General features: G+C 43.2%; 1 protein-coding gene across 9 annotated transcripts in view; it reads right to left on the bottom strand.

Annotated features, from left to right (window-relative positions):
* Window positions 1-18,033, bottom strand: part of brip1 (BRCA1 interacting helicase 1) — a 125,819-nt gene that overhangs the window by 84,016 nt on the left and 23,770 nt on the right. For all 9 annotated transcript variants that reach the window (XM_041995295.1, XM_041995297.1, XM_041995298.1 and 6 more), the window contains 8 exons: window positions 17,413-17,685; window positions 14,910-15,131; window positions 14,585-14,784; window positions 14,381-14,513; window positions 14,030-14,184; window positions 13,767-13,944; window positions 13,533-13,673; window positions 11,063-11,224 (listed from right to left, as the gene is read on the bottom strand). In XM_041995295.1, coding sequence (XP_041851229.1) covers window positions 11,063-11,224; window positions 13,533-13,673; window positions 13,767-13,944; window positions 14,030-14,184; window positions 14,381-14,513; window positions 14,585-14,784; window positions 14,910-15,131; window positions 17,413-17,685 — 1,464 coding nt within the window. The remainder of the gene's footprint in view (window positions 1-11,062; window positions 11,225-13,532; window positions 13,674-13,766; window positions 13,945-14,029; window positions 14,185-14,380; window positions 14,514-14,584; window positions 14,785-14,909; window positions 15,132-17,412; window positions 17,686-18,033) is intronic.

Here is an 18,033-nt window from a genome sequence, read left to right as displayed (position 1 = left end):
CGCTGGTCTTTGGCGAGAAAAAAAAAGTTATGTTTGTTTTCTAACGCTTGTCTGTGGGAGCTGCTGGATTACTTAGTCGCAACTCACAAAACTGAAAATGTTACAATACAAACAGCAAAGGCCCCAAGACAGAACCTTGTGGTACACAAAAATGGACTACATAAGGGGAAATCTGTAGGCCTGTCACGATAACAAATTTAGCTGTACGATAAATTTTCTCAGAAATTATCGCGATAAACGATAATATTGCGCAGAGCGCTAATGTGTCATTTTGAGACCATTCTCAACTAATATAGTGACATATGCCGTAATAATGCAAGTACACATTTTCAAAGGTCAATAAACTAAATAAATAAAAGCGCCTTTTTCACTGTTGCATCTTCAAATAAACTCCAGACAAGTAGACAAGCATGCCGGTTTTAATGACGAACCAAACTTCAGCACTTTACATCGAACAAAAACCCGTGTTCTTCTTCTGCTCTTCAAAATCTACTGCTTGTGAAACAAAGTCATTCTGCCCTCTGTTGGCCTTATAAGTAACTACAACCCAGCAGTTAGCTGGGATACCACATTCACATACGCCGGGACACCGGCCCAAAAGTTATGCGGCCCACTGGGAATCCTCCCAAACCTCTCGATTAGCCGGCATTGCTCTTAATGTGTATTTTGTCATATACGGTAGTATATAGGCTGATTCTATTTGCGTAATGTGCCTGCGGATTACAGGGGTTATTACGGTAGACCAGGAAGTGGGGGCTTTGTACTGACGTCGTAAGCTAGAATGTGTGTGTTCTGCTTACATGTGGGAAGCAGCGAAACAATAAAAGAGGAGATGCTTGCATCTATTATTTACATATTTCAGCATGAGAATCGGAGGTTTAGCGCGAGAGCGTGAGAAGCCACTTAAATACGCAAGTCTCACGGCCATTGCGTGTTGGCAGCCGTGCAAAACAAATGCGGCTTACCGGCTCGTGCTGCAACATGCTGCAGTCAAGTGTGACACTAGAGAGATCACTCCGCAAGAAACCAGAGCGTTTAGTCGAAATACTCCATGGTGAAACCTATTGTCATACACAGTCTATGGTAAAGGGGGGACGAAAAAAAATTATCGCGGCCGGCAAACTTATCGTGCTCTTATTTTCTTATCGTTCAATTAATTGACTTATTGCTTATCGCGACAGGCCTAGAAATCTGTACTTAGAAGTAGCTACAAAAAAAGGTCTGTCAGATAGGTACGAAGAGAACCAGTCCAAAGCAGACCCTGATAAACCAACCCAGCACCTTAGCCTATTGAGCAGAATGTGATGGTCAATCATATCGAAAGCTGAGGTAAGGTCCAACACAAGCAGCACAGAACAACAACCCTTGTCACTCTGCATCAAAATGCCATTTGATACTCTCAGTAGAGTCGTCTCAGTTGAATGAGATCTACGACACCCTGACTGAAAATGGTCAAGAACGCTGTGCTGATCCAGAGCAGCAGTTAACTGGTAGAGCACAACCTTCTCTAAGATCTTAGGAATAAATGGAAGCTTGGAGATGAGTCTATAATTGCCACAGAGAGGGGGGATCCAAATTGTCTTTTTTCAAAAGAGGGTGGATGACAGCAGTTTTTAAATAAGTAGGTACCTTACTGGAAGACAGTGAAACACTGACAATAATGAACACACTGGAGCTAATGTACTGTAAGTCATTTTTGAACAAAGATGTGGGTAAAAAGTCCAAATAGCAAGAAGAGGCCTTCACTGTACCATCAGGCTCAGGTCAAGTTACTGGTGCAGAAGAAGATAACAGGCCGAACTGGAGTGGGATCTATCAACACAGAGGAACAGATATTATTTCTTATATTTCTAATCATATCAAGAAAAAAGGAAAGAAAACGCTGACCGTCCTCATTTGAGGATATGGGAGCAGTAGGTGTAGCAGGAGTAATGATGTCAATAATAATGTGGAATACAACTTAGTGTTACCTCTGCTCTTTGAAACTAGGTTAGAAAAATATGTAGCCCTCGCTTCTTAACCGAGTTATTAAAGAACGCTAAGAGATCCTTTAAGTGTAATAGGTGCACTTGTAAATGACTTTTCTTCCACATACGTTCAAATTTTTCTGTAGAAAAGCGTTAGAGCGTATATCATTATTTACCCTTGGCAAGGACTGTAAAATTGGTACTGATCTTGTTTTGAAAGGACAAATATAATCTAAAATAAAAAGGCAACTTTCATTAAAATGATCACTTATAATATCTACATCATTTAAAGGGCCACTTGTGAGCCAGAAAGAAGCCAGCGGGAGTCAATTCGTGGCAATAAAAGAACACATGCAACCGTTTGGTAGATGTGGCTTTTTCCTTTTGTTGTTTTTCTTAACAATGGTGAAGCTCTGTGACTCAGATAATATCAGGCTTTAAATAAAAACAAACAATTCACTTGTGGTGGCGGTCTTTTTGTTTGATTTGTTGACAGAAAAACAAACAAAAGAAAGCAAATTAGCACATAATGATGATATCTGGTAAATACCATAAACATAGTTCCACTTGAAACTAAACAAAAAAATATATAAAACATTTCCATCTTTGTGTTTTCGGTCACTTCAACAACCAGTTAGATCTTTCTTATGCTTCTGGAAACTGAAATCACTTTTATACTATAACAGCTGATTGGTAACCCAAAGGTTAACTGCAGCAGCTACGTATATTCCTACACCGTGAGAGAAGCACTTCTTCGGTGGTTGACAGAGGAAACAAACTGATGACTCAGACACCTTTTAATATGTGCTTTTAAAGTCTGAAAATGTGAGCCTTAAAAAAAGGGAGAAAAAAAAACAAGTCCCAGCTCAGTCAAACAGCAGTAACCCTGAAGTTTCCACTGTTAAAACTCAAATAAAACATCAGCAGTGATATGCTAGACTGGACAAACCAAGCCATGAACCCAAACACAGAGACGCAGCCTCTGTTTGCCATCGCTGCTTCAGGCGGCCCGGAGCTCCTGAAGACGGAGCGTGCAGGCGGGTGTTTGACTTTGATTTGACACGCGCTCGGCAGAGCCAGGCGCCAGCGCCGGAGCGTCTTCACACAGACAGCGAGGCGACATCACCTAATGGTCCTTATCTCAATGTCCTTTAAAAGCTTCTTGTATTCCCCATCATCTCTTCACCTCTATGAAACCCTGATTTTCTTTTCTTTTTTTCTAATAAACTATCAGAGCCCTCTGCTGTGGGAGCGCTGGCCCTTCCCTTTGCCAGCTGAGGCCAGACAGCACAGCCTGCTGTGGTTTTAATGGGCATTAACTGGGACACTGTTGAGACTCAAACAAAAAAAAGAAACCCAGAGCTTCGTTGGGAAACTCTGTGTGTGACCACATTTAAAGGGATACTGGCTTTAATTTGTTTGCTGTGCAAAATATTTAATACTTTACTAATTTTCTTGTCTTTCAACTAATCATCAGAAAACATGCAAACAGAATGTCTGGATTTTAGATTTTCTTAATACAATTATTGTCAGAGAAATTACAATTATAACGCTTATTATAAATTAATTTATGTCACAACACTATGAATTTATAAAATCGCATGAACACTAATGATACATCTTTAAGTTTTATTTATTTCTGTTGTAACGTCTGGAGGGACGTGCAAAAAGAATGGAGGAAGCGTTATTCTGCAAACCGTTGCTTTATTTAACCCTCAAGAGATCCTGGGGACATTTCGATTTCTCATTTCAGCTGTGTTGACTGAGTATACCTGAGGGGTCTTCTGTTTTAGATCATTTAGGAATTTTTATGCCAGTTCCTTGAATTAGCCTAAAATGGCTACGTTTTATAAAAGCCTACAAATTTGATCCTGAGAACAAAAAATGGCCCATTTAAAACCTTTTAAATGTAATTTCTGATGCCACATTTATCTTAATACAAACAAACTCCCTCCTTCATGTTAAGATTTCACTTTAGACTACTGGTTTTTTATTTTAAATTTTTATATTTGTCCATCAGATATCCTTTTTGTTAATATTCAAAACATGCAAAGTATTAATGGAAATTATTTAAGTTTTTTCTATTTTTTTTAATAAGGTCTTTAAAGGGTTAAAAAAATATAAAAATAATTATTCTTTCATTTTTATATTTTAGGCTGCATTAAAAAAAAGCAATGCATTAAAATGAATGTTGCTGCCAATCACTGACCCATCCCAGAGCCTAACAATAGTAATAAGCAACTACTCGCTGAAACGTAGTTTAATTTTCTTTTTTATCTCTTAACATCTGCCATATAATGTTGCGGATATTGAGGAGTCTATGTGATTAATCAATGGCACGTAATACTGTGGTTAATTGTGAAATCAAGTAATCGTGATATCCCTACACCCAAACTGAACTTGGATGTCAGTGCATCCTACTGATGTCCTCACTTCACTGTCCTTTCTGTCCATCACATAAACATAAAGGAGCAGATAACCATCACCTCAATGCACTAAATGCACAATAAGGATGTCTTGAGATGATCCATCTGCAAAGATGACTACACACACCGGCACACAAATGTGCACATCACAGGGCAGACGGGACTCAGTGGCACCAACGAGGCCTCCATGGGCTCCAATTAATACCCAGCCCTTCATATCCCCTCATCTCCTTATCTTTAAGAGCTGACTGCAGATTAAATATTTATGCATCAGCATGGAGAGGGAGAAGACTCCTACATGGCTATCAATAATAAAAATAAAAAAAAATCATCCCATGGCTCCTGGTTGCTGCCTAGCTAGGATAGTGGGCTGACAAAAAAGGAAGGTAAAAAGAGAAAACGACAAGGTGCACTGTCCTGGCTTCCCCTCACGGTTTACATGAAGGTATCGTCTGTTTGAGGATGCAACCGGATAGTTGGAAACATGGGCTGCAGGAGAATCGAGCTAATGATGAGTGGATGGGACGTGCTGAAACATCAGTCCAACATGTAAAAAATGAAAATACGCCCAAGGCAAAAACAAAAATGGCCAAGGGCAAAACCCAGCAGGAAAAGTCTGTTTGCCTCATCATATCAGCCTGGCTCCCATAATCTGATGCTTATGTCTGAAACAGGATGTGATTGAGAACAGGCAAGGTGACCAAGAAGAAGAAAATCCACAGCAAACAGTCATAATAGTGACTTTTATATTCTAAGGGATCATAAGAAAAAGACTGAATTATTCGTAAATGAAAAAAAATTAAATAACTTCATATTCACAATTACTATGACTGTCTAGAGGAGGAACATTAGGTTTGTTAATTGAACACATACAACATGTGCAGAGTGGACAAACGCACACACACGACATATGAAAGCTACTTAGCACTCAGTAAGCTAATGTGACAACTGAGCTACAGTGGAAATTTATTATTCATGAGCAAAGACGCATAACAAACAAAGGAGGACAAAGTGTCTATGAGTGTGCTCTCAGAAGTGCCCTCATTAAATGAAAGAGGATACAGTTCTGTGAGGATGACGCCATTTAACAAGTTCCTGACAAGTGCCTCTATTGATTAGTGGATCTATGGTAACGTGTGATACTGCAGCATCTAAAACAATAAAGTCTGTCATTTAAAAACCTATTCCGCATGGCACAGCTTTATATCTTAGAGAAATGCCTTCAAATAACAAAAGAATTGGAAACGACTCCAACTTGTGGTCTCTAGTTCCCCCCAGTGGTAAAACATGTAAGTTATGTTGATGCTCAGTTTAATTTATTGAGTTAATTAATTTACCTGCTTAATCTGATGCATTTTCTCTTGTTGTATCATCTTATTTTTTATTCTTTTGCTCACTCAGGATCTGCCTTTTGGCTGAATCTGGCATTTAAAATGCTCATTACGTTTTAATTAAAATGCATGGTCTCTGATTAAGATTGCGTAGCACGTTTCTACAAGAGTGCAAGATGCTTACACTGCAAATATAATCCAACAATTCAAAAATGACAGCACAGTTTATTCTGTGAAATGAAAGATGAAAGCAGTTACAAAATTCATGAAATCCAGGAACTTCATTTATCAAAAGGACTTGAACACATACAACATGTGCACATTTGTCCACATTTATAGGAATTTACCATCTTGTACTTGGAAATGGGTTTGGACCTGCGCACGTACAGAATCTGGTGCTAAAACAAGGAAACTGCATTATTTTTTCCAGGCGTCACAGCAATTATTAATTGAGGGATTACTCAATTAGTAATCTTTCAGAAAAAATAAACATATGTAGCTTAACTTATTTCAAAACTTACAGAAGACATCTGTGACAGAGAGGTAAGAGCTGATCATTGCCCTTACGATCACATCATCAGTTTGATGAGATTAAACAAAAATTATCAGCTCATTTCATTTAATAAATTTAAATTTAATTAATCCAAGATCAATTCTCATTACTCAGAGACCGATTTTTGTATACATTTCCTTTTCTGGTGACAACAATGACACTACCCTCAGGTGACTATGATACTTGGCAGGATCCTGGCAATAATCAACACCCCTGAATGGTTGCCTAAGCCGCTTCCGTCCAAAATCAGTTTATCTCTCCAATATAATTAAGATGTTTTCATTCACCATTATATTACATTCACCTATTAAATTACTATTTGACAGCTTGTCAGCTGTCACATTAGCTGCTAATGCTAACACCATAGGCTCTCCATTAGCAGCTAACGCTAAGACTGCAGGTTCTCACATTAGCTGCTAACGCTAAGACTGCAGGTTCTCACATTAGCAGCTTACGCTAAGACCGCAGGCTCTCACATTAGCAGCTACCGCTAAGACCACAGGCTCTCACATTAGCAGCTACCGCTAAGACCACAGGCTCTCACATTAGCAGCTACCGCTAAGACCACAGGCTCTTAGATTAGCAGCCTCCGCTAAGACTGCAGGCTCTCACATTAGCAGCCTCCGCTAAGACTGCGGGCTCTCACATTAGCAGCCTCTGCTAAGACTGCGGGCTCTCACATTAGCAGCCTCTGCTAAGACTGCGGGCTCTCACATTAGCAGCTACAGCTAAGACTGCAGGCTCTCACATTAGCAGCTAACGCTAAGACCGCAGGCTCTCACATTAGCAGCCTGTGCTAAGACTGCGGGCTCTCACATTAGCAGCTACTGCTAAGACTGCAGGCTCTCACATTAGCAGCTAACGCTAAGACCGCAGGCTCTCACATTAGCAGCCTGTGCTAAGACTGCAGGCTCTCACATTAGCAGCCTCCGCTAAGACTGCGGGCTCTCACATTAGCAGCCTCTGCTAAGACTGCGGGCTCTCACATTAGCAGCCTCTGCTAAGACTGCGGGCTCTCACATTAGCAGCCTCTGCTAAGACTGCGGGCTCTCACATTAGCAGCTACCGCTAAGACCACAGGCTCTCACATTAGCAGCTACCGCTAAGACCACAGGCTCTTAGATTAGCAGCCTCCGCTAAGACTGCAGGCTCTCACATTAGCAGCCTGTGCTAAGACTGCAGGCTCTCACATTAGCAGCCTCCGCTAAGACTGCGGGCTCTCACATTAGCAGCCTCTGCTAAGACTGCGGGCTCTCACATTAGCAGCTACCGCTAAGACCACAGGCTCTCACATTAGCAGCTACCGCTAAGACCACAGGCTCTTAGATTAGCAGCCTCCGCTAAGACTGCAGGCTCTCACATTAGCAGCCTCCGCTAAGACTGCGGGCTCTCACATTAGCAGCCTCTGCTAAGACTGCGGGCTCTCACATTAGCAGCTACAGCTAAGACTGCGGGCTCTCACATTAGCAGCTACCGCTAAGACCACAGGCTCTCACATTAGCAGCTACCGCTAAGACCACAGGCTCTTAGATTAGCAGCCTCCGCTAAGACTGCGGGCTCTCACATTAGCAGCTACTGCTAAGACTGCAGGCTCTCACATTAGCAGCTAACGCAAAGACCGCAGGCTCTCACATTAGCAGCCTGTGCTAAGACTGCGGGCTCTCACATTAGCAGCTACTGCTAAGACTGCAGGCTCTCACATTAGCAGCTAACGCTAAGACCGCAGGCTCTCACATTAGCAGCCTGTGCTAAGACTGCAGGCTCTCACATTAGCAGCCTCCGCTAAGACTGCGGGCTCTCACATTAGCAGCCTCTGCTAAGACTGCGGGCTCTCACATTAGCAGCCTCTGCTAAGACTGCGGGCTCTCACATTAGCAGCCTCTGCTAAGACTGCAGGCTCTCACATTAGCAGCTACCGCTAAGACCACAGGCTCTCACATTAGCAGCTACCGCTAAGACCACAGGCTCTTAGATTAGCAGCCTCCGCTAAGACTGCAGGCTCTCACATTAGCAGCCTGTGCTAAGACTGCAGGCTCTCACATTAGCAGCCTCCGCTAAGACTGCGGGCTCTCACATTAGCAGCCTCTGCTAAGACTGCGGGCTCTCACATTAGCAGCTACCGCTAAGACCACAGGCTCTCACATTAGCAGCTACCGCTAAGACCACAGGCTCTTAGATTAGCAGCCTCCGCTAAGACTGCAGGCTCTCACATTAGCAGCCTCCGCTAAGACTGCGGGCTCTCACATTAGCAGCTACAGCTAAGACTGCAGGCTCTCACATTAGCAGCTAACGCTAAGACCACGGGCTCTTACATTAGCAGCCTCCGCTAAGACTGCGGGTTCTCACATTAGCAGCTACTGCTAAGACTGCAGGCTCTCACATTAGCAGCTAACGCTAAGACCGCAGGCTCTCACATTAGCAGCCTGTGCTAAGACTGCGGGCTCTCACATTAGCAGCTACTGCTAAGACTGCAGGCTCTCACATTAGCAGCTAACGCTAAGACCGCAGGCTCTCACATTAGCAGCCTGTGCTAAGACTGCAGGCTCTCACATTAGCAGCCTCCGCTAAGACTGCGGGCTCTCACATTAGCAGCCTCTGCTAAGACTGCGGGCTCTCACATTAGCAGCCTCTGCTAAGACTGCGGGCTCTCACATTAGCAGCCTCTGCTAAGACTGCGGGCTCTCACATTAGCAGCTACCGCTAAGACCACAGGCTCTCACATTAGCAGCTACCGCTAAGACCACAGGCTCTTAGATTAGCAGCCTCCGCTAAGACTGCAGGCTCTCACATTAGCAGCCTCCGCTAAGACTGCGGGCTCTCACATTAGCAGCCTCTGCTAAGACTGCGGGCTCTCACATTAGCAGCTACCGCTAAGACCACAGGCTCTCACATTAGCAGCTACAGCTAAGACTGCAGGCTCTCACATTAGCAGCTAACGCTAAGACCACAGGCTCTTACATTAGCAGCCTCCGCTAAGACTGCGGGCTCTCACATTAGCAGCTACAGCTAAGACTGCAGGCTCTCACATTAGCAGCTAACGCTAAGACCACAGGCTCTTACATTAGCAGCCTCCGCTAAGACTGCGGGTTCTCACATAAGCAGCTACTGCTAAGACTGCAGGCTCTCACATTAGCAGCTAACGCTAAGACCGCAGGCTCTCACATTAGCAGCCTGTGCTAAGACTGCGGGCTCTCACATTAGCAGCTAACGCTAAGACCGCAGGCTCTCACATTAGCAGCCTGTGCTAAGACTGCGGGCTCTCACATTAGCAGCTACTGCTAAGACTGCAGGCTCTCACATTAGCAGCTACTGCTAAGACCGCAGGCTCTCACATTAGCAGCCTGTGCTAAGACCATGGGCTCTTATATTAGCAGCTAACACTAAGATGGTTGGCTCTATAACAATAGTTATCCGAGAATGTCTTTCATATTCAAGAAAATTGAAGTTCCATGAAGTATATGGAAATGAATCAATACTGAATCGAATTGGACTTAATGTAATTAAATAAGGCTGCTGTGAATCACATCGATTCAGGAAATCAGTGGTGACCCAGCCCTACTTTCATGCTGGATGTGTCTTTTCTCCAGACCAAAATACATTTATTTACAGACTGAAATGAAACAGAAACCAAGCTGCAATGATTCTGGCAATGTGTGTAAGTTACATCAGATCAAGTCTCCATCTCTACAGAACATTTCAAACCAACCGAGGTTACCAAGGAGCTTCACTGGACAAAATCACAATGTCCAGAGGAGGAACTCTCATCTGTAATGTGACACAATATTTCTGTTTTTCGATTTGATATTGGACATTTGACAATCTCTCCTATAAAGAAAAAAAGAGAGATCTCTCCTTCACCCCAAATAATTTCCTGCACTCTTGTCTCTCTAGTATTTATTTATTACCTTCGCCAAGGTGGAGGTTATGTTTTCAGTGGCGTAAGTCTGTCTGTTAGCAACACAAACTCAAAACGTTACCTCACAAATGGAACAAAGGAACAAGTCATTAGATTTTGGGGGTGATCCGGATCACCGCCTGTATCCAGGAATTCTTTACAGTTCAGGGCAGGTGCAAACATCTGGGATCATCGGTGTAGATTGCCACATCCGGGTTTTTCGCCAGTGAAAACAAAATGATGCTAAGGCATAACACAACTGGATTTTCAGCATCATTCAAGATTTTTTTTTTTTCATAATTTTACTTTAAATGTGCCAAAATGTTGTGTTGTTGGCTGCCATAAACACAGCTGTTCCACAGACAACAAAAGATCGCTCTTCCAACTACCGAAAAGACACAAAAGCCCAGAAAGACGTGATAACAGGCTAGCAGCTATCGAGCGTGTTGATGCTGACAACCTTGATGTCTGTAGAAATATTCAACAATGTGTTCAGATCATTTCGTGACTGGTGAGTAAAACATTTATTATAGTTGCACACTTCAACACAGACGCTGGTTTGACGCAGAGTTTGGTTTCACCGGCAAGCTGTTCATGGTCATATGACCACCGGGTTGCGAAGTAGGGTATCTGGTAAATGAGGATGTTTTTCATCGTAAATTACCACAAACAGGTGATTTATAACGTGGGATTACTGATTAATCTGCCACAATTGACCTTCATATATGTCTGACAAATACATTTTTTTTCTACAATTTAAAATTCAATCTCTAGGATGGGGTTTAGGGCATTTTCTGCAAATGGTTAATAAATGAGTGTCAAGGTATTTTTTAAGGATAATCTGCATTAACTGTTCATCATGTTCTACAGCAGGTTGTGGTAAAACCTACCTTGTAGGATGGCAGAAAGCAGAGCACACCCTTGGCCATCACCTGGCAGACATGGAGCAGTAGGGCGCCCGCCTCATCCTGAAAGGCAAACGTTTCAGCATGCTGGAAGGTGGCACGGAGCTTTCTGCCTTCGGGCCCTGCACCAACAGTGCCCACCCAGACCTGAGGAGATCAGAAAATATTATGTTACCATTTAAGACTAACTTGTAAAATTGTATTTTCTACCCCTCTGTTCAGGCCTTAAGGTTTCTGTATTCACACAGCGAGACTGTGACATCTGCTGGACAAAAACGGAGCAGAGTCACAAATCTAAGTCGCATCATTCACCGATTCAGATCCTTTTTCTAACTTCTTTATGGTTTTGGACATCAACAACTCAACATAATTCATCATATTGAAACCTTTCAAAGCTCATTCATTTTCACAAAATTCTTTATACTGATTTCAGTGGACAGAGGTTTTAAACCATCTTCACATACCTGACTTCAAAAAGCATTCCTCCCCACAAATTTACCTGGAGACACCGTTCAAACTTCAAAACATTTGCAAGACATTGGACTACAGATCTTCAACAGTTTTAGAAAAGTTCAGTGTCTATAACGCGTGGTATGGAGCCGGTAAGGAAAGTAATCAGAAAAAATATTTTCAACCTACCTACCTACTGTTATGTCTACAAGTTTTGCACAACAAGAATCATTTTATCAGCAAAACATAATAAAATCCCTCCTCTCTCGCTCACACAGCGTGATGTATGAACTCTTCCACACAAACGTCAACTTCAGACATTTTAACTCTTTAAACAATATCTTAAGTAAAATTTTAATTTAATGTAAGTCAGTTCTTCAAATAATTCTTCCAAACTTCAAGTATTCAGCAGATAGAGTCCAAGTCAAAGTCAGCTTTATTGTCATTTCCGCAGCGTGTACAAGACGAACGGAGAATTGAAATTATGGTTCTGTCAAACCTGGGTGCATGAAACACAAGAATGTAAGCCAAACAAAACAAACCAAACCAATACTATCACTAAGTAAATAAAACATGATGATAAACAGACAAGAGAAATTACAGTCAGTGTAATAAGTTTATGGTTATAGTGGAAAAAAAGCTGACTGAGTTAGCTTATCGTCTGGTTAAAGTGATTAAAGTGGCTGTGTGCTTGTTCTTGAGGGTCTTAAAAGTTCAGGTGTTGATGGGGGGGGCATCAGAGTCCAGGGTGTGTGGTAGGGGGGCAGAGCAGGGAGAGACTTTAGCATCCTGACTACTGCCAAATATATATGCCAATATCTGGAACAGCTTTGCCCCCTGACACCCTAACTTGACTGTCTGAGTGACTGGTTAGCAAAGAATTTCTTAAAACTAAACAACAAAAAGTTACCTTGTTTGGTAAAGCTGTGCTTGACGTAAGACCTTTTAATGACTTAGTGTGTCCCAAAGTCACTAGCCTTGGCGTCACCACAGACAACGATCTTAAACTTGACAAACAGATCAATGGTGTTTTAAAACCGTGTTTCATCATCTTCATCTTTTATCAAAAATTAAACCTTTCTATCTTTTAATCTTTTAGAACAAATTACGCATGCTTTCATTTCCAGTCGTCTTGACTACTGCAATGCGCTTTATGCTGGCTTCAGCCAGAATCTCTGTCCCGGCTGCAGTCAGTCCAGAAAGCTGCTGCACGACTTTCAACAGGGGCTAGAAGACATGATCAAGTTATCCCGATCCTTGCGTCTTTGCACCGGCTTCTTTTATTTTATTTGATTAAATTTTTTATTACATGATTTTTTTTTTAAAAATTCTGGTATATTGATTTTTGTGCAGCACTTTGGAAACATTTTGTTGTGAAATACACTATAAATAAAGTGATTGATTGACTGATTGATCCTGACAGCCTGGTGGACCAAGCTGTCTCTCAGTCTGCTGGTCCTGGTCCGCAGGCTCCACAGGCTCCTTCCTAATGGCAGCAGGCTGAAGAAGCTGTGTGACAGGTGGGCGGGGTTCCTCTCCATGCAGAGGGCTTTACAGGTGAGGAGAGGTGGAGATGTTTGCAGGGAGGGGAGCGAGGCACCGACGATCTTCTTAGCTGCTCTCATGATGCGTTGGAGGGTCTTCCTGCAGGACGTGGAGCAGCGGTGATGCTGCTGGTCAGGACTCTCTACATGGTGCCTCTGTAGAAGGTGCACATGCTGGGGGCGGGGCTCTAGCTTTCCTCAGTTTGTAGAGGAAGTGGAGGCACTGGTTAGCTTTCTTGGCCAATGATGTGGTGATGGTCCAGGAGAGGTCCTCTGTGACATGCACACCCAGGAACTTGGTGCTGCTCACTCTCTCCACCATAGCACCATTGATGGTCAGACATGCATGCTGGAGGCCGTTCTCCTGAAGTCCACAAATATCTCCTTTGTCTTCTCCATTTAGCCCAATCATTCAGCAACATGGATAATTGATCAGAACAGCCTGAGAAATTCTCATTTACCTGAGATTTGTTGATCACATGGTTGGCCTCCAGCTGGATGGTGAATTTCACCCCCAGTTCAGAGGAGAACGAGCCCATGGGTGACAAGGTTCCGGATGTTAGAACGATGCTGTGAACCGACCCACTCAGGTCTGAGAAAGCCTGGAACGTTCAAACACACAGTCACAAGTAAACCCAGTCCTCGTCAGCTTTAACTTGCAGATCTCTGCTGTTTATCTGTGACTAAGATCTCACCACAGCAGGGTTTAGGCACCAGAAGCTCAGAGTGAGGACCGCGGCCTTGATTCTTGTGCTCTGACGATGTCTGGGGCGCTGCCGAACAAAGAAGCCCTGGGCATCAGGGACATCAGCTGGAACCTGATTGGTCCATGTGTAGGTCTTCTGCAGAGCTACTCGGTAGTCTTCAGCAAACCTGCAGACACACACACGTCTCACCTGAGCGACCGCTGATCTGAGGAACTGGATTAAAACTTAGAGAAGCTGAGCTGGTCTCTGACCGACAATTGTCTCTGTACAGGAAGTCCAGCACCATGAAGAGGTTTTTGAGGACAGCGGATGTAGGTGCACTCATGACCGGGACCTCCACCATTTCCTTTTTACCATTAACCAAACCAACACACTCTTCCTTCTCCAACACTGCAGCCAGGTTTTGCTGCCACACACAGACACAGAGGAAGAACAAAACAGTGAAGATTAGTAGAAATATTTGTCTTGAAATAAAATTCATAATTCACATTTTGACAGCAATTCTCAGTCAGAACTTTCCAAATCGGTCCAAACTTCTCTGTTACGCCTTTCAATGTGTCAAGTTATCAAGACAAACCAGTAATGTTTGGTCATTAAATCACCTTCAAAAGGTTGAATGTGTCCGCTGTGATGCCCGAATCATGAAAGATGCTCAGGATATCCTTTCCACTCCACACTTTACTGGCACTCTCATATCCACGCTCAGATAACAAGGTTTGGCTTTCTTGGATCCAGCTACATGGAGGACAGAGAAACTGTGAGAAAAAGTCGACTCTTTTACTGCTGAGAGGGGAACAATGACTGACTTGCTCAGAGTGTAGCAGAAGTCCCTGAGAATCTCATGTTTTTGGCGTCTGATGTTGTTCTTGACCATAATGTCCAGCTCGTCTCTGGAGGTCTGCAGACTGCTGTGCTCCAACGTAAAGCTAGCGCTCTCCCTAGCACAGTCCTCGATGTTGTGAGCCTCATCCAGCACCAAGATCTGGCCTGCCAGGTCAATCTCCATCTGATGGAGGTAAAGAGTAAAAGAAAAGGGAAAAGCTTTGATCAGTGTCTAAACTTGAAGAATGACCTAGTGTTGTCTATGACCAAGACGAATCTACAGCTCCTTAGTTTTTAAACTCTTCTCACACTCTCTCTGATCATCGGGTCCAGCAGGTAGTTATATGGACAAAAGATGATCCAGGCTCCCTGCATGAGCTCACGAGCAGCGTAGTAGGAACACGAGCGGAGCCGTTTGCCCAGAGCAACCAGGTCCTCGATGTCCCAGGCTGCATGCAGTCCATGGACCCGTTGTAGCGTGTGCTGGTCCCTCATCCTCTGGACGCCATGGTAATACCGACAGGACCTTCCCTTTAACATACACATTTTAAAAAGAGACAGGAAATTGGTGGCATTTGAGAACAGATACTAAACGCAGCAAATATAACAATAACTGTTGTTTTACAATATCTAAAGACAATCATGGTGGAAGCCGGATGGACAAACGATGGTAAACAGGACCTCAAAAAGGCCAGTCCAGGCCAGAAACGGACGTCCGACACACACTACCCAGCTGGCAGACATGCTTGGGCCGAAACGTGGTGTGTGGATCAGAAATGGACCAGATGTCAATTGTTGGCCAGGACGTGGATTACAGCAAGTGTTTTGTGGGCCGGAAGTGGTCCAAATAAAAGCCTTTATGATAATTTCCTTGAGGGCCACAGGTGATGGTCATGTGACTGCATTTCGGAAGCCACACTCAGATTTATCTCCATCACTCAGATGGAAAATAACTTTCAGTGATTTGTAACTGTGGTCTTTTTGGATTGGAACAATGCTTTAGAGCAATGTTTTTAAAAAATACTTTCTAGTAAACAAATCGTTTTCTCAGGTATGACTGTAGCCTGGAATGATATACATCATTCCCATCTCAGGAATCTTAGCTTTCCAAAGGTGTAAAAGGTGGAGTTACTTGGAAGGGCGGCTGGGTAAAATGCAGATTTATTTGTAAAACGTCCCACACACGTGACATCTGCTATCAACGGGTTAATCAATACATCTGGACTTTGTGGGTTTTCCAGCTTCTTGGCAGGTAGAAGTTGTTCCCAGCACCTTGACGAAGTTCCCACGGACACAGAAAGCTTCAGTGCTGACATCAGACTGGTCTGGATCGGTTCCTGGACTTCTTGTGGCAGAAGACGGCTCTTCTGACATCAGACTGGTCTGGATCGGTTCCTGGACTTCTTGTGGCAGAAGACGGCTCTTCGTGGCTAGCTCCGTGTTTGGATCTTTGTTTTTTGTCCCTGACTGAATAGTTTATAAAATTCCTATAAAACTGACCAAAGCCTGTCACCTCTTATCAAATCCCAACATCTTAAAAGATTCTGCTTGTCAGAAAAACAAATGTTAAAGGATAAAAAAGCTGAATATAAAAATTAATAACAATAATAATAATAATAAAGTGATTAAGTAGACTAAACTTTTAATAATCCATACATCAGGACTTTCATACCTTTCATGCTCACTTTCCAAAAATAAGAAAGAAAATGTTTTGGTATAAATCATACCAGAATGTGTTGAAATGTGATGTTTCTGTTGTGAAAAATGAGCATCTTTTGTGACTAATCCAGATTCTTTCGATTAGAATTTAGATTAGAATTTCTCCCACTTCTGAGAAACTGTTTAAGCTTCTTTCCTCTAATTTCAGCTGTGACCAGAGGTGACATCCAGTACTTCTGAAGCTGCCTGTGATCAGGTGTTTCAGCTTTTGTGGCAGCTTACACGTCCAGACATGTCTCAAACACTGAATTCAGGCGACGTGTCAAGAAGGTGCGTCTCATGTACCACACCTCAATGACTGTCAGCAGAGATGTCCCTTTAGATGTCCCACCCTGTTCTTTATGAATCTAACAGCTCGAGGTGACACCGTCACACAAATACTGTACACGGGTGGGTTACAGACAATAATATCTCCAGGATGAAGCTGTCTCCTTCCCTTAATGATGTGCTAAACTTGGACACTTGGCTGACACTGAGCCCTGTTCGCTGAGTTAAAAAGGGGTTGGAGATTAACAGCTTTCTGCCACCATCAGAGTGGCTTTCGGCCACGTTACATCCGAGGACAGGCGTCCATCTTAACACATCAGCTGAACAATGCCTCTGCATGAATCTCTGTATGTACAGCATGGGAACTTGACACTGGCTGCTCTAACCCCTGAGGTTATAAAGACTCAGAGTGTCAGTGACACTGTCTCTGGTAAAGGGTTATCTCTGGGACAAAGTGAGACAATTGTCATGGGAGGCAAACACCTCCAATGACAGCATAATTGTCCTCATTACAGTAGGCGTCTCAACTTTAGGACAGTATAGTGGGTTACAAGTGTCTCATGTCTCAAAAAAAAAAGAAAAAAAAAAAGCTCTTGACAGTCTAGTGTGTCAGAAAGGGTCATGTGGACCATTTGTGGATAACTTGCTTCTCTGAGGCTATAATGTCTGCATGTTGGTGTTAAAAGACGACTGGAAATTCCTATTTTTGATCGAACTGAACGAAAGCTTTGCTGCTTTGTTCCTTTTGAGGTTATTTTGGCTGCACTTTAATTTGGAGGATGAAAACGGTGATGTTTTGTGTACGTCTGTGAGTCTTTCTGCTTACATCTTTGGCCTCCAGCAGGTCTTTGCATCTTTCATTGCGGTTGGTGTGAGGCGCCACCTCGGGGTTCACACAGGTGTGGTCTCTGCTGGACAGGATGGTCATGTGCACGCTGGAGTAAACGGTGCGCTTCAGCTCGTGTGCGATCTGAGTTATCTGTTTATGCGTGCGTGTGCCGAAGAAAATCTTGGGAATCTTCTTTCTACCATCTTTGTCTTTGTCCTTCATGCTGTCTTTGGATGAAGAGCACGGACAGCGGGAGCAGGGTTCAGGGGGCTGGACAGAGGACAAGAGACAAGCATACAAAAGGTCACAGCTTGATTTTAACGTCTCACTGCATGCAGTAGTTTAGTCTCAGGTCATGTTACCTGCTCTATGCACAAGATCAAAGATCAGCCCCGATAGAAGATTTTTGGGATGAATTAGAGCGGAGGCTGAGATCCAGGCCTTCTAGTCCAACACCAGTGTCTGACTTCACAAATGCACTTCCAGAGGAATGGTCAAAAATTCCTATAAACACTCCTAAACCTTGTGAAAAGCCTTTCCTGAAGGGGAAGGCTTTCCACAATGTTTAAGAACCACTGCCTTAGTTTTAACCTGAAATGGTTTAAAGTGTGGACGAGT

The sequence above is a fragment of the Melanotaenia boesemani genome, chromosome 9 (genome assembly GCF_017639745.1).
Source record: "Melanotaenia boesemani isolate fMelBoe1 chromosome 9, fMelBoe1.pri, whole genome shotgun sequence".
NCBI classification, from domain to species: Eukaryota; Metazoa; Chordata; class Actinopteri; order Atheriniformes; family Melanotaeniidae; genus Melanotaenia; species Melanotaenia boesemani.
Note: the sequence above shows the minus strand (reverse complement) of the source record. Positions and strands in the feature narration are given on the sequence as shown.